This window comes from Molothrus aeneus, chromosome 3 (assembly GCF_037042795.1).
Source record: "Molothrus aeneus isolate 106 chromosome 3, BPBGC_Maene_1.0, whole genome shotgun sequence".
NCBI lineage: Eukaryota > Metazoa > Chordata > Aves > Passeriformes > Icteridae > Molothrus > Molothrus aeneus.
The window spans coordinates 8,493,460-8,521,025 of NC_089648.1; the positions used below are offsets into that span (position 1 = coordinate 8,493,460).

The window sequence follows — 27,566 nt, forward strand, 5'->3', positions numbered from 1 at the left end:
GACAGGTCTTGTAACATCTCTTGTGCAGCACTGGGACCAGTCCAGATGCCTTTTCCCCTATGAGCTGTAAGATCCTCTAAAAATCCCCCCTGCCAGGAGATACCTGGTTGTTCCAAGAATCTGCCAAGTGACAAATTTAAATTTTTTTAAGGATCTGGCTGCATGTGTTGCTGATGGCACATCCAAACCAAAATGTCCTTTGCTGACAACCAAAACTACCTCTGCACCACTGGCAAGGTGAGGAGGGCATAAACACACACAGGTGGCATTGCCTTGTCTTCAGGACAAGCTTTATTAACTATTTGCTTTAACAAGGTAGTTATGAAGGCATTGGTTCTTTAGGTTACAAGGAAAGTAACAAGACTCAGGTTCAGCATGTAAATGACAAAGTAACAAGGAAGGCATATGTTAACCCATATAACTGTTAGACCATCTATTAGAAGACATTTTGCAAGCAACATTCTACATTTCTTTGCATTGAAGTAAAAACATATTTTTTTGGTCAAGAAAATTACCTTTTTCAATTTTTACATTTTTTAAAACTTATATCACAAATGTCAGGGTAAGGCAAATCCTGGATGAACAATATGATAAAAATCCCTATTCCCCAAGAAAATAGATCCACATACTCTGTTAAATTTTGCAATTTTAAAAGCAAAGCTGGCATGCACTGCATATAAACTCTTTTTTTTTTTAATATAATTTAATTCAAGTCCTAAAGCAGAACAGTGTTAATTCAAAGAGAGGCTTTCTCAGTGCTTTATAGAAAGAGTGACAATTAGCTGCAGTGACCCATTATTACAGACTATGTCTCAGTATCACCTTTGGATGTCATCACGGGAGCAGTCACCAGCCTGAGGAATATTGTGCCTAATGGTAGGGATGAGCACTTTCAGACACAGGAGGAACAACAATCAAGCACAGCCTCTTACACTGAATGCAAACATGAATCAGCACCCAAAGGCTGCTACCACCCCCTTTACACCACCTGCTGTGAATCCACTCTGAGTTTAAATCAAAATCCTTGACATAAATACCAGTGTGGCGATTCTCCATCTAATATTTGTTCTTCTACAAAACCAATGGGTTCTTCTTCTCCTTACCTTTCTGCATCTCCAGAAGAACATCAGAGACTGACTGCACTGTTACTAACACAGCTGAGAACTCATGCTGCCAAAGTATACTCACTTCATGACCAGTGAACAATGCCAACAACTCAAATCAAAACCCACCCAAAGGAGGACAGATACAAACAAGGCTGCAAATAGTACAGTAAGGACTTAAGCTACTCATAGGTCTCCTTGCTTTGCACTTTCTGGACTTCGTGCTTTGCCAACACATCACTGGGCAAATGGTTGTTTTGAAGACTCACTATTGTCTACCAAGGTTAAATAAAAGGCAAAATGAAATTACTTTCAGGGGCTAGAGAGTGTCTAATATGATGCATCTTTGCAGCTATTTTTTTCCCTTTAACTGCCAGTCAGTCTTCACAAGACATTTAAGGAATCTTTATCTCCTTCTGAATGACCACAGCTCAGCATCCAGCCTCCTGTGGGGCTGCCCCTTTGGCTCCCTTGCTAAAGCCAAAGTTGGCAAAAAAAGATTCTGACATCTGATTCATGGCTAATGTTAACGCTGGCCACGGGGAAGCACGATCAGAAGAGGTACAGAACCACATTCAGGGGACTGGACAGTCTGTTGAGGTTATCACAGTTATACCACCTCCTGATGTATTTATCCACTCCTGACCTGCCTGCTGTGACAGCCTGCTTCAATCATAACAACACAGTGTGGGAAATGTTGTTATGTGTGTGAGAAATGCACAGAAACAGAAGGGACCATGCAGAAGAGTCCACATCCCAAAAGACATGTTCTGTCAAGCATGACCCCAAGGCTGGGAAAGGAGAGCATCAGAGGCACCTCAAAGGGAACAAGGAGTCCCTTCAAGAGTACTTGGAGAGAACAAGAGCCAGAGGAATGGTAGTTGCCAAATACAGGTAATCTTAGCAAAATTCTCAAACCAATTAATAGACAAAAATTAGGACATTTACTCCTGCAATTTACCCAATTTGGAGTTGTCTAGGTGATGGAGAAGCTCCTTGAGAGCCCCTCTGGCACAGTCACACCTGGGTGTGACTCACACTGGAGGCAGCACACAGAAATTCCCTTCTGATCCCACCTCAACAAGCATGCTGGAGTCCCACAGAGGAGGAGGTGGGGGGGAGCTATACTTTCTAGGAGCTGTACTCTCGGTGTTCAATCTGATGCTTTTCCTGCTTTCCTTTCTAATCCTTGTTTTTCCTTGACACCCTTCTGAATTAACAACAACCATTGACTGTCATAGCCTGTGTTAGGTGCCTTGACTTGCTGTTACTCCAGCACAGGATTTATCATTGAAACTTCTCTAGCTGGGATGAACCCAGATCACAGCAGGATAGAGATATGTCTTACCTTTTTTTTTTCTTTACTTTTTTTTCCTGGCCAGATATTAAATACCTATTCTGTGATTCAGGAGTATTTTGGGTGAAAAAAAAGAGTACAGAACCAATTATTTTTCTTAAAACGATCAAATTAGGATCAATTACATTGCTTAAAATGACCAAATTATTCTTGACAGCACTTTAAAATACAGTTTGTAGCACAGGTTGCATGCTCTTCCATCCAGTGTATTTTCCATCAGTTTTGGTTACAGTACAGTTGGGAAATGTACATGAAAACCTTTTGTTCCTCTTCTACAGATTTCAGTGCAGCATTTACTGGCAGAACAATTGACATATGGAGAGACATTCTTATCCAAATAACTGTTAATTGCTTTAAAAAAAAAATCCATGCATATGCAGTGGAAAATGTAATGAGGGCTCACAAAAGCTACTGTGTGAAGCTGTTAAAGCTGGGAGCTGTATTTAAAGATGCCTCTAATGCAGAGTCTTTCCAGCACTGAGGAAATGTCTGTTGTCTACCTGTACCCAAAGGTCATACTTACAGCACTGGTTTGGAGATGTGCAGAACTAACTGGAAAAAGCGGGATTTAGGGGGCTGGCTGTTTGAGGCCACATGTGTTATTCACATGTAAGGACATGGCACAGCATAGGCTGATGATGGGAAAGAAGATAAAGATGCTAGAAAAGGGGTGGGCCTGGAAACAGGCTACTGATGGTATGATGCAGGAGGAAAAAAGACCCAGTAGAAGAGAGGGACTCACATTTCAGAAGAAACTGTTGTAAATGCAGGGTTGATTGCAAAACCTTGTTAGACCTGGGAAGTTATGATCCTTTCCAACAGACTTACAGGATGAAATGCAATGGAGAACAAAGAGAAATTAAAAGCAAAGACTCATTCCCCCAAAAGCTCCCCCCCTCCCAACCCGCTGATCATCTCTGTGTGCTCTTTTCGGCCAAGAATGATGCTGGAGGATGTCAGCGCCTGCCCGTAGGGTTCCTTGGGTCTCTCCTCTCCTGCATCCTTCCTTCACCACAGCAGCAGAGAGAAAAGTGGAAAGAAAAAAGGAACATTTTCAAATGTCTGCACAGAACCCAGGTCTTATCTTTCCAGCAACAGATGCCTATGGTTTCATTTTTTGCCCAATTCTTCTATTTGACACAGCTTACGTACAACAGTTACTATTGGGTGAGCAAATTACCTGTGCTTATCAGGGTGTCTTGGTCTTCCAGAGCACCACCAAGCAACTGCTTGATACCAGAGACCCCCAGCTCTGGCAGGTGCTTTGGTGACAAACAACACATGCAAGTACTAAAAATAGGAAGCAGATGGACCTCCTTTGCTCCAGAACGACCCTTGGAGAGTCTCTGAGGTTTAGCAGGCTGATCAATCCTCCCTGGGGATTGCTCCTAGTAATTGAAACAGCAGCAGTGGAGTTTGGATGACTTTGACAGTGAGTTGCAATGAACTCAATGCCTGCTTCCAGCCCTGTGCATGCCATTGAACTGCTCAGCAAGACATGGTGTGCCCAGGGTCCGGCCCCACAGTGGAACTGAAGAGATTTATTAATTGATTGCTAATTCATGAGCCAAAATTACTCCAGCCCTAAATATTCACAGATAACAATTCCCAAGGGAAAATGCAGCATGAGAAACAGACTTCTTAAGGACCACATGAAAACTGTAATGTTCAAATACCTTTTTTTAAACAGAGGAAGGGTATTAACATATTGATCTATTTTTAAGTTAAGGATTTCATTATTTCCTCTTTTTTGTTTGAGCAAGAAGCTAAGGGAGGGGAAGGAAGAGTTATAGATGCTGTATTTTAATTAATATTTTAAGGGTGCATCCTATTTTTACTTCAGTACTTTTTAAATGGGACACCATCAGGGCTACTTCTCACTCCAGCAGCAAAGTAGCACATCACCTGTATGCTGATAAGGACCAAGACTCACGTTCAATAATAAGACCTTGTGTTTTAAATCTCTGTGTTACAGCTGCTGCCATTGTACACCTTGATATTGAAACCCCATGACAAGGGTAAATACAGCATGTTGCTGTTGATGATATTGGTACTTCTCAAAAACCCTACACCAAAGGAAACAGCGTGCCCTGAAAACCACTTCTGAGGGAGAAATGGCTCCTGCTTCTTTTTGTTAGGGATGAGCCTTGGACTTCTGTCTTCCCACTACATTATTCATTTCAGTCTAGAAGAAGTGCTATTTATGCCAATGAAAAGCACTTCCTCAGCAGCCACCACTGCTCCAGCCACAGCACTATCACTTAGTGTGGAAAGCCAAAAAAAGCTCCAGAAGGCAGCAGCAGAGCTCCAGAAGGCAGCTCTCTGACTTGCCTTGTTTTTCAGTGGTATTGCTGAAGAGGCATTAGGTACTGGAGAGCCAAGGGCAACAAACCCCTTAAAATGTGAAACTTTGTTCCCAGAACACAGCTCATACAGAACTGAGCTCTTTTCCAACCACTATAAATTGCCTGTCATTTTCCAAAGCAATGCCAAAAATTGTTTGCTCACTTATTCTTCTGTTCCTTATCTCAGTGCTGTTTTGCCTTCTGATGATCTAAGACCATGCACCACCTACACCCATTATAGCTGCAGACTGCTGCTATAGCATGTGCTTGATAAATAAAGTTTTTACTTTTTATGATGCAATAGAGGCCATATTAGACAATTACTTCTCCCTTGTATTCTGTCTTCCTATATTTTTTTTAATGTTTGGTACATTTTAACTTTAATTTAGGTGCTTTCAAAGCAAATTTTCGTACAGAAACTGTATGGAAAACAGGGGAGAAAAAATAGTTGTGAAGATCTTACCTGTTACTTAAGCTTTCTGTTCTGTTTCCATTGGATCATTTATACTTTCAACTTGACTATTCATTTCAGCTGAAAAAGAAATGAGATGGTCATTAAACTCTATTAATGATACTCGTTAAGTTTATCATGTGGAGTAATAACTGCTTTTAAACCAAAAGGGACATTTATTGCATTAAGAAGTCTCTTAAGTCATCAAATAGGTCTCTTAGGGGACCCATCCTAACCTGGAGTTCCCTGGACACTACGACAAACAGTCCTGCAAGGAAGAAGGCTTTAGCACCATTTAGAAACGCAAGCCTTTGGCTCTAGATTTGCTCTTTGGTCCACATCCATCCAGTCTGACTTTGGAGTCCAGCTCAAGGTCAAAAGGACCTTCATGTCTCCCTGTAGGCCACAGAGATACAGATATTGCCAAAGAATGATCTAGAGTTTTGCTGGACTAAGTGGTCTTGACGCCCAGATTCAAACCTTGACCCACTGGCTTCTGACAAAGTCCCTGGTAGGACTCAGGTTGAGCCACAGGATGAACACAGATCCATTTCCATGGAAAAATAGAATATTTTAGATTGGAAAAGACCCTTAAGATCACTGAGTCCAAGCAAAAACCCAACACTGCCAAGTGCCACTAAACCATGTCCCTAAATTACAGGGGTCAAGCTGTGACACTTTTGATGCTGTCTCAGTTACAGAGATGCTGCTTCCAGAAGTTCTTGAACTGCAAATTGCTGGAACCTCGGGGAGGATTCAGAGGCAATGTCACTATATTCCTGCAATAATAGTTTGTTAGTGTAAGATCCATTTAAAAACCAGCCTTATTTTAATTTAAAATTACAAAAAGAAAAAAAAAACCTAAAAAAACCTAAAAAAACAATTTAAAAGAAATTAAATAGAAGGCTTAAACTAATTTCACTATGACATTTGTCAAAACTATCATCCAAACTATGGCAGGTGTGATTGGTTGTAGCAAGGCTAAACATAAATACCTGCAGTTTTAAGGCTAATATCTAGTGTTTGTTCTGCACTGAATTTGAAGCCATTCATAGTAAAACCATTTTTTGTTTCTTTACTCAGGCTTTGTGTTGTGTTATCACCTGCAGATTATGAGGCATTTGACATGGGTAACGGGGAAAAAGCCTCAAACATGAGTAGAAGACTTGGAAATTAAGATGGGAGAGAGGAAGGAAAAAACCCCAAAAATCAATAATGATGCTACTTCCAGCCAGGCAGTAGGATGTCTTTTCTGAATCAATATCATGTCAATGTACCTGCTGGAGTTTTGATGAATTATTTGTAAATTATTCACCACCCATATGCAGAGAAGATACTGTAATGGCTTCCTGGATGTATGTGATGAATAATATGAAAAGTATCCACTCCTGATTACAGAGCTCTGATGCTCACATCACATTTAACAAGCTTGTGTTCTTTAACAATATTTGCATAGAAAAGACAGGATGCTTAATAAAAAAATCACTGAAGGAAGGCTGCTGCACACTGACAGCAGAATTCTCTCCCAGCCTCATCATGCTGGACAGCTTCACTGGCAGTATTTGTTGAAAATACCATCAGCATTCACTCACATTCTACAGAAACCTCCTGCAAAATAAATCTGGAATTGAAACCTGTGCTGAGGCTCTGTCAGCATCCCAGATGAACCTTTTCCTATGTATTTGTGGTGGAGCTCAGCTCTTTGCATGAGCTCTCCTACAGAAATCCCTTAAGATAATCTTTTAGTAAGTTTGGATTTGTTCTCACTAAGTAGCCCAAAGTATCCCATGGATTCTCAATTCAAATGTTTTAATGTGCTATGACTTTTGGGTTTGTTCAAAGACAGGGAGGTCTGACTGAAGGATGGGCTTCTGCAGACCACTGAGTGAACCCCAACTATCAGGGCAGCCACACAATTCTCTCTGTTGAGCTGGAAAACAGCCCAGCAGTGAAGCACAAGAACACATGGAAGTGCTGCCAGCAGGGATGGTGGGGATGTGACTCACAGGCCTGGGTTCCTCCCAGCACGAGGTGGTGTCAGAAAGGCATCATCAGCCCTGGGTGTTCTACTTCCAATCACAGCACAAGCCCAAATAGGGCTTCTCCCTGATAAGCAAGGTTTTTAGAGGTTTTAAACTGCTAACTCACTTCAGCAGCCTGGTTGCACCTCCCCATAATGTGCTACATCAGCCAACAGCTCTGAGAAGCACCTGGAGTGCAAAGAGATGCATTTCTCCTAAATTCAGTTTTACCTGCACCTCCTCCTGCACCTTCACAGATGGTTTTTGTGCCAGGAATGGACATCTCTGTGAGATGGATGTGGACATTCTCTGTCTGATTTCTCTTAAATTTTGACTTATTGGGGGCCAAAATTATCAACTCTCAAATGACGACCAGGCAGGGATTACACCCCCAAAAGCAAGAAAGTTCCTTGCAAGAGGAGAAGAAATAACCCAGCAAATAATTCCCATCCATAACAGGATGAAGGAGAAGACAGACAAACAGATATGGGAGAGCTAAGTTAAAGTCATCTGCAAGAGAGTTAGTGCATTTCTTTAGCCTAGGATGTTATTCTATAGACCTGGACAGCAGATGACACCAAAATACTAATATTGGTTTAAATCAGGATGCAGCTTTCCATCCACAGGCTTGAAACAAAAAAAAGATGATGGAGCAACCCCCAATGGGAAAAGTTTGATCTGATCAATACAAGCTGGAAACTAAAAATGGCCTTAGTAATCTCTAGAGCTTTGGTGGAAGAAGAAAGAAGGGAAGGGAAAGGGAAAGGGAAAGGGAAAGGGAAAGGGAAAGGGAAAGGGAAAGGGAAAGGAAAAGGGAAAGGGAAAGAAAAAAGAAAAGAAAGAAAAGAAAAAAGAAAAGAAGGAAAAAGAAGGCTGCTGTCAGGGAAATACCAAGAACCAAAGGTGGGGTTTGCCATCATTAAAAAAAACTAATCAGAAGATCTGTCCTGGGTACAAGAAATTTAATATACCAGGGTCTTTGCTGTGATGGCTGATGGAGACAAGCAGGACACATATGTGTCTGTATGCACAGTCCTAACCCAGGCTACAGATGCACCTTCTGACAGTTTTCCTGATGGAGAATCAGTCCCAGGCCTCAAATAATAGTAATTTCTCAAATATATCACTCTCATGGACCTGCCCCCTGGATGAACCAATATTGAGATCCACCTAAGCTGACTAAACTCTCTGCATCTCTAATGCACTTTCCACTGTGCTGTTGAACATGAAATTAAAGCACAAGGGCTGGGCTGCCAAGGGGCATGCAGTGATACACGCTTGTGCTTTCAGCTGTGAAGCAATGAGATCTCCTGGGGCAGAAAGAAGGGGACCGGAGGGGGAAAAAATAGGCAATTTACATAAAAATTACTGTTAAAGGGAATGAGTTTGATCCTTCCTCTATTTTTTTAAACACACAGTATATGTCCAAGGAAAACCACCCTGTAATATAATCCTAATAGCAATTTAAGCTGTCTAGAAACAAAAACTTCCCTGACAAGTGAAGTACTTTTTGGCAGCCTAAGCAAACGCCCTTTTCCTGCTCTTTCATGTAACTCAGCAAGTTCAAAGAAAAGAAAGGTACAAGATGAGTCATATGTAGAAGATGTTACAAGATAAGCAAGATTTGAAACAGAGAAACCTATCAAGATTCTAATTTCAGAAGAAACTGCTAGCTGGTCCTGCTGTCCTGCCCTATGGGCCCATGTTGAAACAGCTATGCAATCACTTTCCTTTCCAGCCAGAAATCCCTTAAGATATTCCTTTAATAACCAAAGTATCCCATGGATTCACAATTCAAATGTTTTAACGTGCTATGACTTTTGGGTTTGTTCAAAGAATGAATCAAGAGGGCTGCTTTGGCTTTATCCTGCACTTCTACTTGTAAGAGCATAATCTCTAGCATTTTTTAATAAAGAAAAGTTTATTCATTATTTCATTATGCACACTTGCTTTTCCTGTGCTTGCAAACTTCTTTATAGGCCAGTATCTAATCAGTCACAAATTCAAATGCTGCAGCACAATCTAACATCAGAGAAAGGAAGTCAGCACCAGATTCTCTGTGAAACTAATAGCAAAACCAATATAATTTGTTTGTCTTTGAGATGTATAAAAGTGTCCCTTCAATTTATATTATGTCAATGTTGAGGAGGTTAAAGAAAGAGTTAAAAAACAGCCTTCACTACACAGGGGAGTCTGTGGGTATAAAATGTTCACCCAATCCCAAACCCACTGCTGTTTGGGGCAGTAAAAAAGCCCCTCTGAGTGAAACCAACAAAACCCTGTATGTAGCTCTGAGAGCTGACCAAGATGAGAGAAAAAGGCCTCACAAAGCCTAAGCACCAATATGCTGATTCCCACCATCATTTTTTTACACACAGGATGAGTGAAGAAGGTCAGATTTTTGTTTTTACAAGGATGTTACACACTGCAGAGTTGAGTAGCATCCTAGGACTCAGCCCTTGCTGGGATTTGCCACACAGATGGGTCATTGGCTCATCGAGATCAGTGCTGGAGGAATACAATTTCCAAGTCAGGAATTGTGGGTTGATTATGTCCACAAACCTGACTGGAACTGCTGCTGGCTCAACTAAATCGTGGTTGTTTTATTAACAGTAAAAGTCCTAGTGAGAGAACTGTATGGATACTGAAGGAGGAGGAAAGGGAATCACAGCTGACAAAGAATGGGATTAACATACAAGTTCAGAGGGGTTATACTGCCAAACACTCCCCCCTTAATGGAGCTGGGCACCACCACAAAAATATTCAGAAATAATCCTCTGACTGCAGTTAGACCCCCAAAAGCACAAAAAATATTCAGAAATAATCCCCTGACTGCAATCAGACCCCCAACCTCTTGGCCAATTCTATATCAAGACCAACATTACAGTGGGTCTAAAATATTATTTAGTTAAAAGGCAGGCAGTGTAGATAGAACATCCCAACTGAACACATTAACCCAATCAAATTAAAATGCAGGGCTACAGTGCTGGAAGTTGCTTCCACTGGACTCACAAGACAGTAGAGATGGTGTAAACTCTCAAAAAGGCTCAGTTGAAGAGACTGCAGGTATAACTCAATTTTTTAGGAGGAAACACATAAACATACTCCAGAAAGGCAACGCTAGGTATCAATTTCAGGACCATATACAGAGTCATAGAATGGTTTTGCTTGGAAAAGACTTCAAGGACCAGGTAGTTGTACTCCCCTGCCTTGGGCAAGGACACCTTCCACCAGACCAGGTTGTTCCCAGCCCCCACGAGCCTGGCCTTGAACACTTCCAGGAATGGCGCACCCACAGCTCTCTGGACAACCTGTGCCAGTGCCTCCCTACCCTCATAGTGAACAATTCCTTACTCATATCCAGTCTAAACACTCTCTTTGTCAGGTTACAGCCATTACCCTAAAAAATAATTGAAAATAACAGAACAACATACCATCCTTATTTGAAACATCTGCTGCTTGACTTGCAAGGTCAATTTTCACAGGCTCCATGGAAGCTTCCTCTTGCTCTTGTATCCCTATAATATAAGCCAAAGAAGGAGAAAAATCAATACTCACAGTATCCAATTAATATCTAATTCTCAGACTCTTCATGCCTGGCTTTTTTTTTCCTTCTGACAAGATCTTACCTTTGTAGACTCCACTGTTGTACAGTGGCACCCACTAGAGAAGAGGACGGAGGATATGGGGAGAACATGGTTTGAAAATAATTGCCTGAATATTTTTAGCAATGCAAACTCTTTTTTAACTGGGATTGTTAAAATCACATCGTGTTGTGTGCTTCTGCCTCCCCACCATTCTTTTCTCATCACTTTTAAAGAATCCCTTCTGCTCATAAAATGAGGTATATGATAGGGACTTAATCACAGTTATAAAGTTTCTGCAGCCAGCAGAAAGAAAATAAATACAGTGAAGTGTTCAAAAACACTGGGTAGCCAGACACAAACTAGAATATGAATGTAGGAAAATGCATTTTATCACTGTAACTCAATATTTTTATCTCTTCTGCCTCAGGCTTGTCTGGAAGCTTAGATTCAAACTCCTAACAATATTTGAAAAGGGGAAAAAAAAATAATTTGCTGTTTTAGACAGAGTTCTACTATTCTGCCATTGGCTAAGAAGCCAATTTTTTTTACATTCCATCATGCTACTTCTGTGGCTGCTGTAAAGCCTGTTGCACTCATCCTGTGACTGAACTCTGGGATATCAGGTGATTGGTCACTAAGGGATCCAGGCATCTGGGTGGTTATAATGACACAGCAGAGTGTGGTAAGGACTCAGATAGTTCAGAAACATTTCATTCATAAACTGAAACAATTTACCCCTTCAACAACACAGATGAAACCTTCACTGTCCCTCAAAAACCTCCTTCTTTCTCCTGTGGAATTCTACAGCGGGGTTTTTAAATCCACCGGAGTTTACTACATTTATTTTGTCCATAAAAATGTATCTGCCACTGAAAATTTCAGCCACTTTTCGTTCTAATTTTATCTGCAAACCAATGGCACAATGGGGAATTTAGTTTCCTCTCTGCTTGCTGTGATGGCCAATGCTATTTTCACCGGCAACTTCTGGCACACTGCCTATACAATCCCAGACTCACAGAATCATTAAGGTAGGAAAAGATCTCTAGGGCAGAGTCCCACTGTTAACCCAAGACTGCTGAGTACACCTCAAAACCATGTCCTCAAGTTCCACATCCACTCACCTTCTGAAACACTTCCAGGGTTGGGGATTCCACTGCTTCCCTGGGCAGCCTATTCCAGTGCCTGACCTCCAGTCCTACCAAGCTTGGGGGGTGGATGACTTTACAGTGATAGAAATGTTACTTTTCATTTTAACAGACCTTACTTCTCATGCAGAAACTTTTCAGTGGATCATCATATCAGCAGCTTCACCTCTTCCTCACTGGTTTAAAATCATCTCCCCATAGATGCAAACGAAATGCCTGTAAACATCTGTGACTGGGGATGCTGCAGATCTGCCTGAAATGGTCCCTTTGTGGGTGCATCAAGCTCCAGAGGCTTCTCCAGGGAATTCATGAGAGTGAGCGTGGTTATCTCCTGTGGTTTTTTATGTACCAACATCCCCAAGATTTCCCAGTGCTCACCCACCTGCCTTTCTGGCTCATGCAAAAGATAAACCCAGGTGACCCTACAGGAATAATATGTATATGGCAGGAATTTGTCAAGTACAAGACTGAACAGGTGTTTGAAAATCCTTGCCTGACTTCTCCTGGCAAAATCAATATGAAATTTGAGGGACCATGAAAATACTGATTAATGAAGGAAGATACACTGACATTCTGATTGTGATACATTTTCATTATCTGAGGGAAGCAGCTCTATGAGAAATAAAATTTTTTAAAATCTCAGAACAATCAGATGGGCTGGGAGGAAGCTTAAAAACCATTTAGTTCCAATCCCCCTGACATGGGCAGAGACACCTTCCACCAGACCAAGCCACATCCTACCTGGCCTTGAACACTTCAGGGGATGGGGCAGTGACAGCTTCACAAGGCAATATGTGCCAGGGCCTCACCACCCTCTGAGTAAAGAATTTCCTCTTAATATCCAGTCTTAAACCTGCTCTTTCATGTTAAAAACATTCCCCTTTGTCCTCTTGACTGTCTCTACATGAGTGCAGCCTGCAGTGGATGCAGCTCTGCCCACCCAGACACCCTGATGTCAGATGTAGGTATTTGGGATGGCTGCTACACCAAACACTGGCAGCTGCTGCCTCTGAATCTGACTTTGAGTCCTCTCAACCACCATGTATTAACCAAATGAAGGAGATATGATATGACAGGTTATGTCTGGCCTCCCAGTTTCTCCTCTTGTCACTGCCTGAGGATGACCACAGGAAGTTCCCAGCTCTTACCACAAGAACTTGAACTAGCCAGCATGCCTGGCTTCACCACGCTGCCGAAAGGGTTTTGGCTTTCCATTTCAGAAATCTCTCATGCAAAGGTTTACTGGCATAGTGCAAGGGGATGATGGAGGCTAATGAAAGAGAATTTGAGGGACACAGGTGGCTGTGTAAATTCCTGCACATGTGCTTGGTTCCAGTTGTCTTCCATTTGCAGTGATAGCATCAGGCATGGGATAGGGGGTGGTAAACCCAGGATGGGGGGTGGTAAACCTAGAAAGAGGCTAGGAAGAGTAACAGCAGCATCAAGAGATCTGCAAAATTTTTCTCAGAGGTTTAGGGTCATAAACACTGCCAGAAGAGTTGCTTTTGTTCTGCTTTTTCACTTTCTTTCCATGTCTGAAACTCTGGTTCCCCATCTTTTCTAGGAGGGGGTTGTTGCACTATCAGTGGTTTTTACACTGGGAGTTTATTGTTGGATATTTTCAGCAGGAAAATTATAGTGGGAAACAGTGTTCAGGGGCAAACTAGGCAGAAGATATTTGAAACTTTTACTAAGCTAAGCACCACTGCAAATCTTGGGAGGAGGTTTTCACAGTTTACCATCTAGTTTTTTGGGAAGACTTACAAATTCAGTTAATGTAAATTTAATTTCTTCCTTCATTATTACTATGGGATGGACACAGGAACATTCAGTATACTGCCATGCATGTGCAAAGGGTATTATCCAAAATAACTCCCCTGCTGTGCAGTCAACTCAAGTTCACTCTGAGATCAGCCCAATTCACAGAAACAGCAGAATTTGATCAATGCCAGAAACTGCCTTGACAACCAATCTATTCATGAGGCCTCTCCCTCAAAGATTTAATTCTTTCAGGTTGAAGCACAAACAAGCAAAGGGTTTCAGGTCTCCAAGCAGGAGCTGAGGGCTCCTGAAGGGGGGAGGGAGCCTGGGAGATACTGCTTTCAATATCAATTCCCATTTCCAATTGTGCTCCTGCCAGAGCTCATTACCTGAGCCCTTTGCCAGGTGCTTCCACAACCAGCCCAGCACTCAGAAACAATGGGCTGCTGGCATGGGCAAGCAGGGCTCCCAGCCTTCTCCAAGGCACAAGACAAGTTTATACCAAGAAGACAGAAATCTCTGTGCATGCATTTAAACTCTTCTCTTTTTTTCCTTTTAATAGTCACTTGTTCCATGTGCTTACAGTTAATACACCCTTTTCTCTAGAGATGATTTTTTCCCCCCTCTCTAAATTCACATACTGTTTACAAGACTAACATGAAGCTCTTGTGGTAGCTCTTGGTACCTCAGCATTGATTTTAAAATTGCCCAAATATAGATGTTAGGCATCTGTTTTACAAATCCCCAATAAATTCTAACAAATAAAAAGTGTAACCCTTGCCTTGCTCATCATCTCCCTTCTCCCTTTGCACAAGGATTACATCTATTTCAACAAAAGCAGGCGACAATGCAGGCTTAGAAGCTGTAAGAACCCAAGAACTCAGTTTCTGCTCTGAGCTGCCTACCTTAAGGATGTTTATTTCTCTTTCATGAGTCTCAAGGGGGTTCTCCTGGCAGAGCCTCAAGACCAGCCTTGGCATTGGCTGTGGGTCAGGGATGTCAGGTGGGCTCTGAACCAGGAACCTGGGCTCATCCATTGGTTTTGAGTTTAATAGAATTATTTAATTCTAGTTTAATAATGCCAGAGACCCCCTTTGAGACAAACAGATGAACCAGTTGCATGTGTAAATTACTTCTCTCAGTGTAATCACATACTCCATGGTAACTTAAATCTTTAAAAAGTCCCCAGTTATAGAAGTCTTGTAATAAGTGGGAAATCCTGGCCCTAAGATAATTCTGAATATTTGAGGGAGAAGAGAGTTGTCAACATGACAACAATCCTGAAAACTATTATTTTTACAGGCAAAATGGCACTGCCATTATTCCCATCTGCTCTGCAATTCTGGGTGTTGCTGCAGAAATTAAAATAAAATATTATCCTGCCCACAGACAATGTGCAACCTGAAGAAATTCATTAGTTGTAAATTATTCATAAAGGAGTTGCTTCTACTTGTGCTATATACTTTGAAAAGATCACTTCTGTCATTATGCAATAGGAAAACCATGTTAGAGCTACACTGAACAATCCAGATTTCTCCAATCAATACCCACTGTTGTTTTGAGTTTAGCTGTAAATATCCTTCCCCTAATCATGAGACTCTGAGAGAGCCAGGCATGTTAAGAAAAGAATAAATCCAAATTTCTCTGTTTAAAATTGGAACACACCATTTTTCATCTGCACTAACAAAACTAACCAAATCAAACAAAAAAAAAACCCAAAAAACAGACAAGGCTCTTCTGACCAACAGCTGCATTATCTTATCTGTCAAAACCAGTTCCCATTTCTTTGCTCTGTGAATAGCCAGAGTTGTTTTTCTTCTTTCCAGTCATTTCATTGTACCACTTTGCTAATGTGACTGTCAAGCCTTCACATACTTTGTTTACTGCTGTATTTTAGCAACATTATAAACGCTGCCTCATTTGGAAAAAGAAGCTGTCTGTGACACAAGGATTCTGTTTGACTCCTGTTTGATATCCATCTGGGATGACTGACCCTTTTAATCAGACTGGATTCTACCACATCAAATATTTGTGCTGTTTTCTTGTATGGCTTTACAGATGTAAGCACCCAACCTGCTGCTCTAGGGGAGCTAAGAAAAAAACCAGCAATCCTTTTCCATCTGTACTTCATTTATGTTTGAGCTGGAGTGCAGTGTTCTCCCTTGTCCTTCTGCAATGTGCAGGTCAAGCTTGACAGTTCTGAATCTGCAGGAATGGCTCTGCCACAACCATGCCTCTTGCTGCTCAGCCTGGCTCAGTAAATAACAAACAACTCCATCTGTTATATCAGGAATACTACACCTCAACCAACCACCACCCTGTCCCCAGCAATTGTGCTCCACAGAGATGAAAGAAAACTCCAGGATACAGATTTCAAAGGAGGGTGTGCTGGTTATGGTACCAGCTTTTCAAGGCAGTGAGTGAGCATCATTCTGGATTTGTGTTGCCCCTTCATTTTTAATTGGAGTGTGTACCCTCCATTTTGGCATTTTGGCTTTGTTTTCCAGAGTAACAAAGAGAGATGAATCTCCCTTTCCCTCCAGTGCAGTGTGTGTCAGCTCAGCTCTCTGTGTTTGTGCACACAAATGTACCTAAAGGCATCATGCTGCTCCCAGACACTTTTATTTCCAGCTCAAGCTGAATGGCAATTTTTAAAAAAATGCATTTTAAAAGTGTCTAAGATCTGCTCATCCCTATCCCCTTCCAGCCTTTTATTAAACATACTGTTAGTAAAATCCCATTGTGCCCACCATTCTCCAAAGGTGGGAATGGGAGGCTAGTGAGGATTGTCACTCAGCAATACAGTCCATAAGATCCATACAAACTTTTGTATGGCACATCTAAAATCACTCATGTCCAACAGGAGCACTTTGTGTATTTTGTCTCTCTCTCTAAAACCAGGACAAACATGCACACAGCAGGCTCTTGATGTACATTGTTTTAAGAAAAGCCTTTTTTATTGTTTTTTTTTTTAGTCTGGAAAATGTGTAAAAGGCCATGTCATTGTTTTCCAGATGCCCTTTTTGTGAAACCTCTCATCAGAGAAGAAGCCTGCAGCATAGAACGTTTGAAATGGAGCACCCAGAAAATTTCATCTCATCCCTCTGGCTGTTAACACAACTAAAATGTTGCCTGGTTGTGATCAAACTAGTAGATCACCTGTCCTGAATGGCTTCCAAAGCACTTATGCTCCATCCCTGCCTGCAAATAAGGCAGACAGCACGCTCAGTAGCATTACAACAAGTGAAGGGAACAGAAATTGTATGATTATCTACCTCTCTTTCCCATTCTGTCATTTTTTCCCTGCTGTTTGTGAAACTCATGATTTGGCTCGGTTCCTGCTCACTACCTGCCTCATCTTAAGAAACAACCTGAGCACAGCAGTAACTGCAAGAGAAAGGCCACTGTGTTTTTCAGTGTCTCCTAAAAAAGCAGTCAGCAGGCACCACCAAGAACAGCTTTCTGATTGCAGGACACTTAAGAGAGGCAGCATTTTCCTCTGCTCAAACCCTGTGCAAGGACTCAGTAGGAGTGGGTAGGCAAAAAAAGCTGGTACCAAGCATCAGAACTACAATAAATTGCTATGGACAAGCCTTCAGTCAGGTTCATCAGCTCTGGCATCTATCATCTCTGACACCCAGGTCCTGGGATTGATGAGATTTTCTGCTCAGTTTAGGTGCAGGGGGCATGTACAGTGGGCTTGTCTCCCAAAGCACTGTATTCCAAACAACACTTCCCTTACACAGCCTCATTCCCACTGTTTGAGGAAGCCCACCCTGCTGTTACTGGTCACTCTGGCAACTTTAAAAGCAGGAGAAAAGGGAGCAGAAATTTACACAAGGTTTCACATACATCAGACACTCAGTTGTTTCAAAAGATAGTAAATTCAAACAGCAAGTTAGACCAAGGCTGGCTTCAGTCTAGATCATTACTGTGACATTGGGTAAAAACTAGAGCAACTTGTTTTGGAAAGCTGAGACGTGTTTGTCCTCAACCATCCTGCCTTTGCTCCATATTATTGAAAACTTCTCAAAGTTCTGTTATACCTCAAGGTACCAAATAGAAACTGGAGGCCAAAACCATACAACACAGGGTCTGAACAAAAGTCTTTAAGAAAAAAAAGAGGGGGGGGGGAAAGAGGAGGACAAAACTGTCTCTGTATGTTTCTTATCAGGGAATACACTTTCAAAAAAATGCAGGATTTTTCCCTTTAGCACTGGAAATCATATCCCCTCTATCCATCAAACTATCTTCAACAGAGAGGTTGTTCCAGATGCCAGCACACACAGGTCAGCATTTTCAACAATAGCTGACTAATGTTAGGAGCACTTTCAAAGGGACTTTAGATCCCTTTTTTCAAAAGCTTCAATCTTCCAGCAGCTCCATCTGGCTTCAAAGGGGGCTCACTTCATAAAGTGTTTTGGATGTGCTCAGCATTTTTGAAATTCAGGGCAACTGTTTTGAATCCTAAACATGGACTTTAACAATCCATGCCAATTCTCCCTGCACTAAGGATAACACCACCTCCTTAATCTGTGCTTGGAAAGCTAAGTGACATGATAACCAACAACCTGGCTTTTCCATTCTTTTTCCCTCAACAGAATTCGTAGAACTCCTAATAAAACTGGTGTCTATCATGAAAACTAGCAGACTCGAGTCTAAAAAGATAACTATAATTTTCCTTGAAACTAACACCTCCTCAAATCCTCAGTAACACCTCCTCAAACCCTCTTTGTAACTGATGAGCTCTTTCCTTCCAAAGAGCTGTCCTGAAGGTCAGCCAGAATGTAGCAGCCAGGGCTGTGGGATACTCAGAAATACCACAGGCCACAGAAAATACTGAATTCCAGGCTGGCATGTTGGAGTCCTCAGCCCTTCCTGGAATGCCAGCTCCCTCCTCTGGGGTGCCAGAAAACAGAAGGGTTTGTGTTTGCAATCTTGGCACCAAAGTCAAGACGTCTACCAATTAAACCAGAGGAGAATAATTGTATTAGCAGCTGATAGTGGCAGACTTCTGTCCTGCTAAAGCAGGATGACACTCACACACTAACAACACTTCCTTAAGCTAAATTCTTCAGGTTGCTGGATTCAGACTATGCTTTACAATTTATTCATAAGACCTTCTTAGCTTAGGAACTTGCAGATGCCTAGAGCCTTTCCATTATACATCTTTCAAGTATTTTGAGCTTAGGAATAATAATAATAATAAAAAAAACCTGACAAAGTGGTTCCAGCCTTGTGTCAAAAAGCAGCAACATTTCCCCTCTTCTTCTTGAATACCACAGCTGGAGGGAGGGTATCACAGAGTTTTTGCCAGCACACAGCACAAGGGTGAGAATTAGAGGTAACATTTGTGCTCTCTACAAATGTGCACATGGCCCAGGTCTGCAAGAATTTGTATGCTGGTGTAAGGGTTGTCACTGCCCACAGACTCCACAAATACCTTGGCAACTCTGACTTTCATGGGAGCTACTGAAGCTTTCAAAAAGAATGCAGAAGTGCTAATCTCCTGATGCAAGTGACTTCAGCCCTGACAGACATTTCCTCAGAGTCACAGATAAAACTGAAGGATTAAGCCATAAAGGATTAGGAGAGGTGTCACCTAGAATTAAGTCGCTGGCCTTGAATCTTGGTTTTGTTGGGCACTGAAAATAGCAAATTTCACCATCTTAAAAAGAAGCTTTATTGTATTTCTTTAAATATATATAAATATTTTTCAGATATATCTTGAATTCCTGAGTAGGCTTAAAAGTCTAGATGGCTCATAGTTGTACAATTTCCATTTTTTACTATACTTCAGTGCAGTAAAATACATCAATCTGACAATCCAAAGAGACCAAACAAATTTCTTTCACAACTGTGCACTGGATGTTTATGTATCTAAGAAAATACAGGAAATAAACACCTTGCATGACTCTCTTCACACAGAACCTATTTTAAATGATACAGACCCTAAAAGGGGAGGGTCTGTTAGGCAGAAAATTGGTCTTTGCCCGGAAAGTTTATAGCTCATAGCAAATCTAGGTCTTCCCAACTTTGCTGCCCAGGTATTTTGATGTAAGCACCAAAAAGAGGTCCATACATGAGATGTGCTTTAAGTCCAAAAAGTCTGTGGCATTTCACTTAACAGGTGTAGAGATTACTTGGGGTGGTAGGGAAGAAATAAGCCTTGTGCCTTAAAGGGGTGTTTCAAGTCACCCTGGATATCTGTGACAATGGTGAGAACTGATTGAAAATCTCAAGAGGGACCCAACCACTGATCCTCAGCCTGATAAAACCTGCCATAATTTGGAACTATTGTGCCTAGCTCAGGCTGGAGACTGGCAGAAGCCCTGACACTGTGACAAAGCCACTGCAGCTACTGCATTCTGCAGGCAGGGGCTGGTCCTGCTGTACAGGGAACCCACTGCAAAGGCACATGTGTAGTCCATGAAAATATTTCTAATAGAACCTTCTCTGAATCAAATTATGCTTTGTTTTTTTTTTCTGGTTTAAAAGAACAGATAGTGTAATGGGAAATGCCATGTTTTCAAAGAGTCATACAAATGTATCCTGTGAAGCCCAAGATTTCCAGAGAAAAGTCGCTGGCTCTTGCCAAAACTTTAAACTGAAGCTACGAGACTGCTGTTAAAAATCAAAAGAAAAGTGAAACCCTCCTCAATTTAAAAGGACATGAGTATTTTTCAATTTTGCCAGACATTTTCATGGAGGGAGGAACAAGAAGGAACTGCTTCTGATTTCCCAGCAGGAAGCATTTAAGAATGTGTTTACTGGGCATTGATGACACAAGCACTTCTGGCAGAGGCAAGCAAGCTATTTTTTAAGCAGCAGAGCAGGAGGAAGCTGGTTGGTCACAGAGAATCCATGTATGAGACAGTGGTGCCACTGTGTTGGCAGTCCATGAAAGGGATGCCTCAATTAGGCTGATGAGCATACAAAATAATGGAATTTAGGCTGTGCATTCCTTGGATAAAGAAAACTGTGAAGGGCACTTTGCCATGGTATTTCCAGTTTAAGTTTAGAGACTGGACTATACAGCTGTAATCATTAATGATAGTAAAAGTCCTAATTAATACTAAGAGTAGTAATAGGTAAAAAGACCCTGCTTATCCTTCTGTATATTTCCTATCAGAAAAAATCTTCACTTAACTTTCATTTCCTTAACAGAGAGCAATTCATACTCTAAGCTACAACTTAACAGTGTAACCATTAACCTACAATAGAAAGTATAATGAAAATGAACCCAAATTTAAGTTCTCTAAATTCAGTTTATCTACTCTTCATCTCATGGCATATTTACTATAGCAAGCCTAAAAGTTGAGACCCATTTATTTCTGCCTGTCCTCTGATTTACAAACCCTGAATTAATCCAGCTCTTTTCACAGCCCACATATGAAAGAAAGGTGCAAATGGCTGAAGGAAATGATAAGAACTGGATCCCATGCCATGGATCACATTCTGTGCCCAGAATGGCTTCCCCAGAGTAAGCCCGTGTAGCAAAGCTTTCTGACATTCATCATCACAGTCCACTCCTTGGATCACTGCTGTTGTGGCCACGTGAAAGCAGGTTTCCATTGAAAGAGCAAGGCTTCTAACAAAAGGCCATCCCTCCCAAGGGGAGCACAGCAGTGATTTGAATATCAGGCCTCAAAAAGGTGGATTTATTTCAAAAATTTTGCCAAGGGCTGCTAGCAGGCCAATCAGTTTCAGTGGGTGATGGTTTATAGCAACAAAACTGTGAAGTCTCCAGAAACTAGAAATCTGTGAAATGTGGGGAAAAGAGCTGCCTTCTTGCCAGAACAAAATTCCTGGTTATATAGAGCATTGGATCAAAGACAAAGTATTTTGCAGAAACACAGCATGATCACAAACCTCATAAGCAAGGCTTTGGGGATGCTGGGTGACATTCCCTCTGGTGTCCTGAGCTGCTGGACCAGGCCCCTGCCTCTTCCTCCAGCTTTCCTCTGGACATACCCTCCAAATTCTGATTTATTCATGTTGTCAGCAGCAGGGGTGCTCAGTGAGCAGCTGGGGAGCCCCTCCTGCTCTGGGTGATGCCTCCTCAGCAACTCCCAGCAGAAGGGCAGGAAGAGGAAAATCCAGATGTCAATTCCAAAGCCTGCCCAGAAATTTGCAGTACCTGCAGAAGCCGCTGTCAAAGGTTTAGAGCTCAGCTCTTCTTTCCAAAAGCCTGCAGCAGACCCAACCACTTGAAGCTCTTGGACAGCACAGGGATACAGAAAGCATGGAGCATCTTCAAGCTTTGTGCATATGTGTCCTTTGGGTCCTGGGCACACAGAATCATGGAATAGTTTGGGAAGGGATCTTAAAGATCATCTAGTTCCAACACCCCTGCCGTAAGTTTTTGCCCAAAGATTTTTCCACCTCCCAGGCAATTAAGAGAAGGTGCAAAATACCAGAGAAATGGCATTTCCTAGTGATTCTGATAAACAGAGTATATAACCAGCTACTTTAAAGGCAGGCTTTGAAATGCCACTGGCTTGCTTTGTTCCAAGCCCAGTCCCAGGGAGAATGTCAGGTCACATAGCTCATTTGTTATCTTTGTACAGAGGAGCTCCACTAAACGCCAGCCATCATAAAAATACTAACATTCCTTTTAGTGGAAAACAAGTAGAAAAGAAAAATGCAACAACTGGCTTAAAAGGAAGCCAATTAGCACTTCAAACATTGCCACGTGGTCTGCAAACAGGGATGTTAAAATACCCTGGGGAGCCGTGCTCCTCTTCAGCCACAGCCTGAGTTATGGAAATGGGGGGAGCACCATTACAGAGATAACACTCCCCCATGACACAAACCTACACCGTGCATTCATTTACCCACACTCTTTGCATTTTATTTCCCTCAGTGGCTTAAAAATGCCAAGAATCAGAAAGGCATGTGAAGAGCATTTTAATCTAGCCTTAGATAAGGCACTTTGCTCCTCTGGGCAGAGAGCACACAGCAGCAACAACTTCATGTACAACATGAAGGAAAGTGGCAGGGAGAAAACGGCAGTAATTGAGGTCACATCCTCTGTGACTGCAAGGAAACCACCTCACACATTTCCCCCCATCATCCATGGACATTTCCATGTATATACAGCTCACCATTTTAATGATGTATAAATATTTATCTCCCGAGCAGATAAACTAGTAGGCATTTAATTCTAGTGATGCACACACCTGGTGGCTGGATGCTCTCATCTACCTGTAAATGCAAACCACCAGCCACTGAATTAAATTGTGTGGCAAAATTATGTGACAGTTATCTCTGAGGTGTTTGGAATCCCACAGAAAATCTGTGCTTCACGTGGTTAAGCAGCAAGCTCTCATGTTTTATAGGGAGGAGGGGAGAGAAGAAGGGAAAAAAGTTGTGCTTTGTGTGTTTTTTTTTTTTTAAATCTCATTTGCAGCTGTACATTACAGCTTACAGATTAATAATAAAAGAGTGTATGTGACAATGCAGAAACAAATGATGCTCAATGTCAACACAAAGCAAGATGCAAATAAATTTTTTTGTTAATTAACCAGGCTTTCATTTCATCTGCTCTGATCTCATAAATAAAGCTTACAAGTTAGTTTCAAGCAAGTGTGGGAATTATGCAGGCAAAAAAAATAATCCCAAACCATAAATCAAAACACCTTAACTCAATGGTTTCCTAGTACTGGTTAGCTAATTATATCTGCCATTTTTTATTCAGGAGATTTAAACAGATTAAAACAGGTTAAAAAATTATATTAATTATTCAGCTAATTATACTTGCCATTTTTTATTCAGGAGATCTAAACAGATTAAAACAGGCTAAAAACAATTGTATTCAGGAACTGGCCCAAGGATAAGAGCTCTCTGGATAGTACCAGACATCAGCTGGTGTCAACCACTGCCAAAAAACAAGAGGCATCCCTGAATGTCTGAAGGACAAGAAGAGCTTGGGCAGAAGGATGTATGGATAAGAGGACAGACAGAAGGAAGAGAGAGAAGAAAGAGTAAACAACCAAATAACACTAAATAACATTCTCCTGCACCTATGACTTGCCTCTAAGGATTTGCTTTCCAAGCACTCTATTGAAAATGTTCAAGTCCTTAACTTATCTTCTGGGGGCAAATAAGGGGGCCTGAAAAGCCTTAGGTTAATTAAGCATTGCTGAGATGTGCTTGATGAGACGGGGAAATAAAAAGCTTTTGAAAGGGTGAAAAATCTCCAACCATCTGGTAGCAGCATTGAGAAGAAAGGGGACAGACAAGGGGCAGTCTGCAGCAGGGAGGTACAGGACTCCTTAATTATTGGGCTGCCAAGACCATACCACCCTAAATACCTGTGAAAGCTCACAAAATGAACTCACAAGGCTCAGCAAAAACAACATCTCTCTTAATAAGAACAGCATCTTCAGGAAAGCAAACGAGTAGCTTTCCCCAAGGTACATCTGCTAATTAGAAATGATGGGTAATAGATGCAGGTGGCAAGGCCCCCAGATGAGAGCAAGACTATTCCTGGTGACCTCTCTGCCTGTTTCTTCTGACTGCTGCTCTCCAAGGCTTCACAGATGGAGTTCTCTTTAAATTAATACCGCCCTGCCAGCCAGAAGGAAGCTTCTGTTGTACTTGGCAATACAGGTGAACAGCCTGCATTTAGATTTCAAAGCAAATGCCACAGGTGTTCCAGCAATATGGCAAGCAGCTGATGTGCTCCAGCCTCTTCAGGCCTGGATAAGGCTCAGCTGTGTTTTCTTACCTCTAAGACTAGCTAGAGAAAAATCACAACATTCAAAGGGCAAACTTCACACACTGGAGCAAAATCTGAACTATCTTTGCTCTAAATGACTCTGTCAGTTGTGAGGTGACAAAGTGCCAATGCCATCCTGCCTTCCCCTCTTGGAGGAGACGGATATGTATCCAGCTGATTACAGGTGCAGGTTAGCAAGGAGCAAACTGGCTTCAACACCCCAAGCTGTGACCAAAGCTTTGCCAGAAAGCATTGCTGTGCTCATTCTCACTTTTGGAATGTGAATGTGTGTAGCTGATTTCCTTCCCTCCTACGTGCAGATCCTTCTCCAGTTTTTTCAGCTGTGTGCTGGTGATCTAGCTGGATTCACAAGCTGGGCAAGAGCATCCTGTATCTGTCCTTGAATGGCAGACCTCATTACAAGAAGGAAATGGTTCTGGCAATCTCATACATGGCATAGCACTGCTGCTTCCAGGATCAGATATCAGCCTCGGGTCATGGGATATTTAACCACCTCTGGTGGTTAAATATCCCATGGCAACTGTGATAAGAACAAATGGCATTAACCATATTTTACAGCCAAATCTTGAGATGAATATCTCTCCCCCAGGCTCCCCTTGAAAATACTTTTCACTTTGGAAAGATTTCCTGTGTCTTAAACATCACACTTTTGACTTAGTACTGTTAAACACTGGCTGTGTTTCATGCCAGAGGGAACAGTTTCATGAGCAGATTCTGTGATCTCTGTATGCATCCATTTCTAAGATAACTTGGGTTCCTTTAGATAGGTACAAGATATATTTCTTATGGTCTGCTTTTTCATGCTCACACACTTCAAGAGCCAGCTGGATCTGCAAGCAGAACTGCATCCAGGAAATCTATTTTATGCCATGATGGAAGCAGGCAGTACTGGGAATATTGTTTAAAGACTTTTTTCTTTAACTTTCTTTTCTTTTTAAAGCAAACTTGCCCATATTGCATTGCCAGAAGATTCAAATCCAAGCTACAAAAAGCATCCAAATGTTTGGACATTTACCTGAAAACCAGCTGTGTTCCAGCTGTGGGAGCCTGCAGTACCTGTAACTCAGTAACTGTGTGGTTTCTGAGACATGTCAGCAACCCCCCAGTAACCTCAGTCATCTGCAAGTCAAGACTCAGGTTTCTATGTGCAAGCAGATTTATGATGATACAGGCATTAAAAACACTGACAACAGTTTTAAAAGACCACCACAGCTGTACCTACCACACACTGGACAGTCACTGCCTTGGAAGGCAGAGAGGTGAACAAAACCCACAGAGGATGCCAGCTTTACCAGTCCAAGATGAGTGTGGAAGCTGTCAGCTATGCTCATGTGAGGGTAATTGTAAAATATCTGCTGTCCCAAGGAGGAAGTGCCAAAAAATGAGAGCACAGCTCTGGTCTCTTGTGGTGATCCAGCTGTTTAGATCAATCCAGGATCCACAGGAGCTCCTGATATCTACAGGAATAATTGGGTGTGTGGGAAAGGACCACAGCAAACCACCATGGATCTGTGAGGTGAGATCACAAGAAGAAGGGCCAAGGGCTTAACTAAGGTTTGATGGCAGCAGCCATGCAAAACTTGGAGCAAAGAGGATCTGAACCCCAGTGAGGGAGAGGGACCATGCCAGTGCTTACTCTGGCCTCATACCCTCCTGATCAGAGCATGCTGGAAATAAATCTGAATTAATGCTGGAAGGGTTCCACCCCTGATCCTTGTGTCTTAGAGATTCCTGCAAGACAACTGTGTGGGAAGCCCCTCTCATTACTGGGACAGCACCAATGAGAATGTGTCACCTGTAGAGACCTTTCAATGCTCAGGAAAGAGCAAAACAAGAGGGAGTGGAGCCGCTGCACACTCATAACAGCAAGTTCTTCTCAGTTTTCTGACCTCTCCAGACCAGCTGGGTTGATGGAGGCACCATACTAAGGTACCAGCACCCCAGAAAGGGGGTGATGCTCAGACCCAGCTGTGCTCCCTGCTCAGTCTGTCAGCTTCCTGCTAATCTTCCTTCTAGCTAGGATAGCTGGAGGAATCAGGCAAGTTAATTTCCTTGACTTGAGTTCCTGGAGTTAGGCATTGATTTTTCAGCATATTGACATCTTATTTTGAAGCACCTGAGGTATCTCCATTTGTTCTCATTTGACACCTTTGTGCTACATTTCAGGCTGTCAGACAATGAAAACATGTCCAGCAGCTGTGCTCTACTTGATGAAACACTGTGTAGCTGTAACTGTGTCACTGTCATAGCATTTGGCCACAAATTGGGAATCTCAATGTTTTCCAAACCCTGATACAGTGAATTTGCCATCCTGACCCCCCTGACTCTCCACCATTGTTAGCTGTAACCAGGGGGCAATGAAGAGACTACTGACTTTTTCTGCTCAAAATCCAGAACAGAGTTTAACCAATTTTTCTGTCCAGGTAAGAATGGTATAGCCTGAAAGTGACTGCATATTTCCTCCACAGAGAGAAATGCTGAATGTGCAGACATGCTGTCCTTCAAGGGCTGTGAAGTAATGCAAGTATTGAGAGGTTTTAGGATGATGTAAATAGAATAAAAGAGGTTTTGACCTCTGATTACTGGCACAGTGACTGCAGAACAAACAAACTAACAGTAAAGGCACATCCACATAGGGGAATAATGAGTCAAAGGGCTTATATACCCCAAAATTTCAGTGTAAAGACCCTGCAACAGTGAAGCAGTAATGAAGGTCATCTTTTGGTTGAAATTTGCTGGCTGTAGCAAACAACAGAGTTTAGAGCTCAGGATAGAAGTCACAACTCTGAACATGGGAGGAAAATCACTGGCAACTGTTTCAGCAAGGTCCAGTGTTAATCAAGTAAGTACATTATAAGCATTGAAGCATGTGCACAAGTAAGAACCCCACCATTCCAATGCTCTTCATGTTTCTCTTGGATCTCTAAAAACAAAACTAAAGTGTTTTTGCAGTTGCCCATAGACTGTCTGCAGCTGCAACTCACAGTCCATAATTCAGAGCACTGCTTTAATTGCAGCTAGGAGCACATGCACAGAACACGGGAGAGCTCCA

General features: G+C 42.0%; 1 protein-coding gene across 3 annotated transcripts in view; it reads right to left on the reverse strand.

Moving 5' to 3' along the window:
• Positions 1-273: 273 nt before the first annotated feature.
• Positions 274-27,566, reverse strand: part of MACROD2 (mono-ADP ribosylhydrolase 2) — an 853,439-nt gene continuing 826,146 nt past the window's right edge. For 2 of the 3 annotated variants that reach the window (XM_066546232.1, XM_066546230.1), the window contains exons 17-19: positions 10,712-10,795; positions 5,269-5,337; positions 274-3,466 (exon numbers count right to left, since the gene is read on the reverse strand). In XM_066546232.1, the coding sequence (XP_066402329.1) occupies positions 5,276-5,337; positions 10,712-10,795 (146 nt within the window). In that variant the 3' untranslated portion in view covers positions 274-3,466; positions 5,269-5,275. The remainder of the gene's footprint in view (positions 3,467-5,268; positions 5,338-10,711; positions 10,796-27,566) is intronic. The other variant, XM_066546231.1, reaches the window with a different exon arrangement.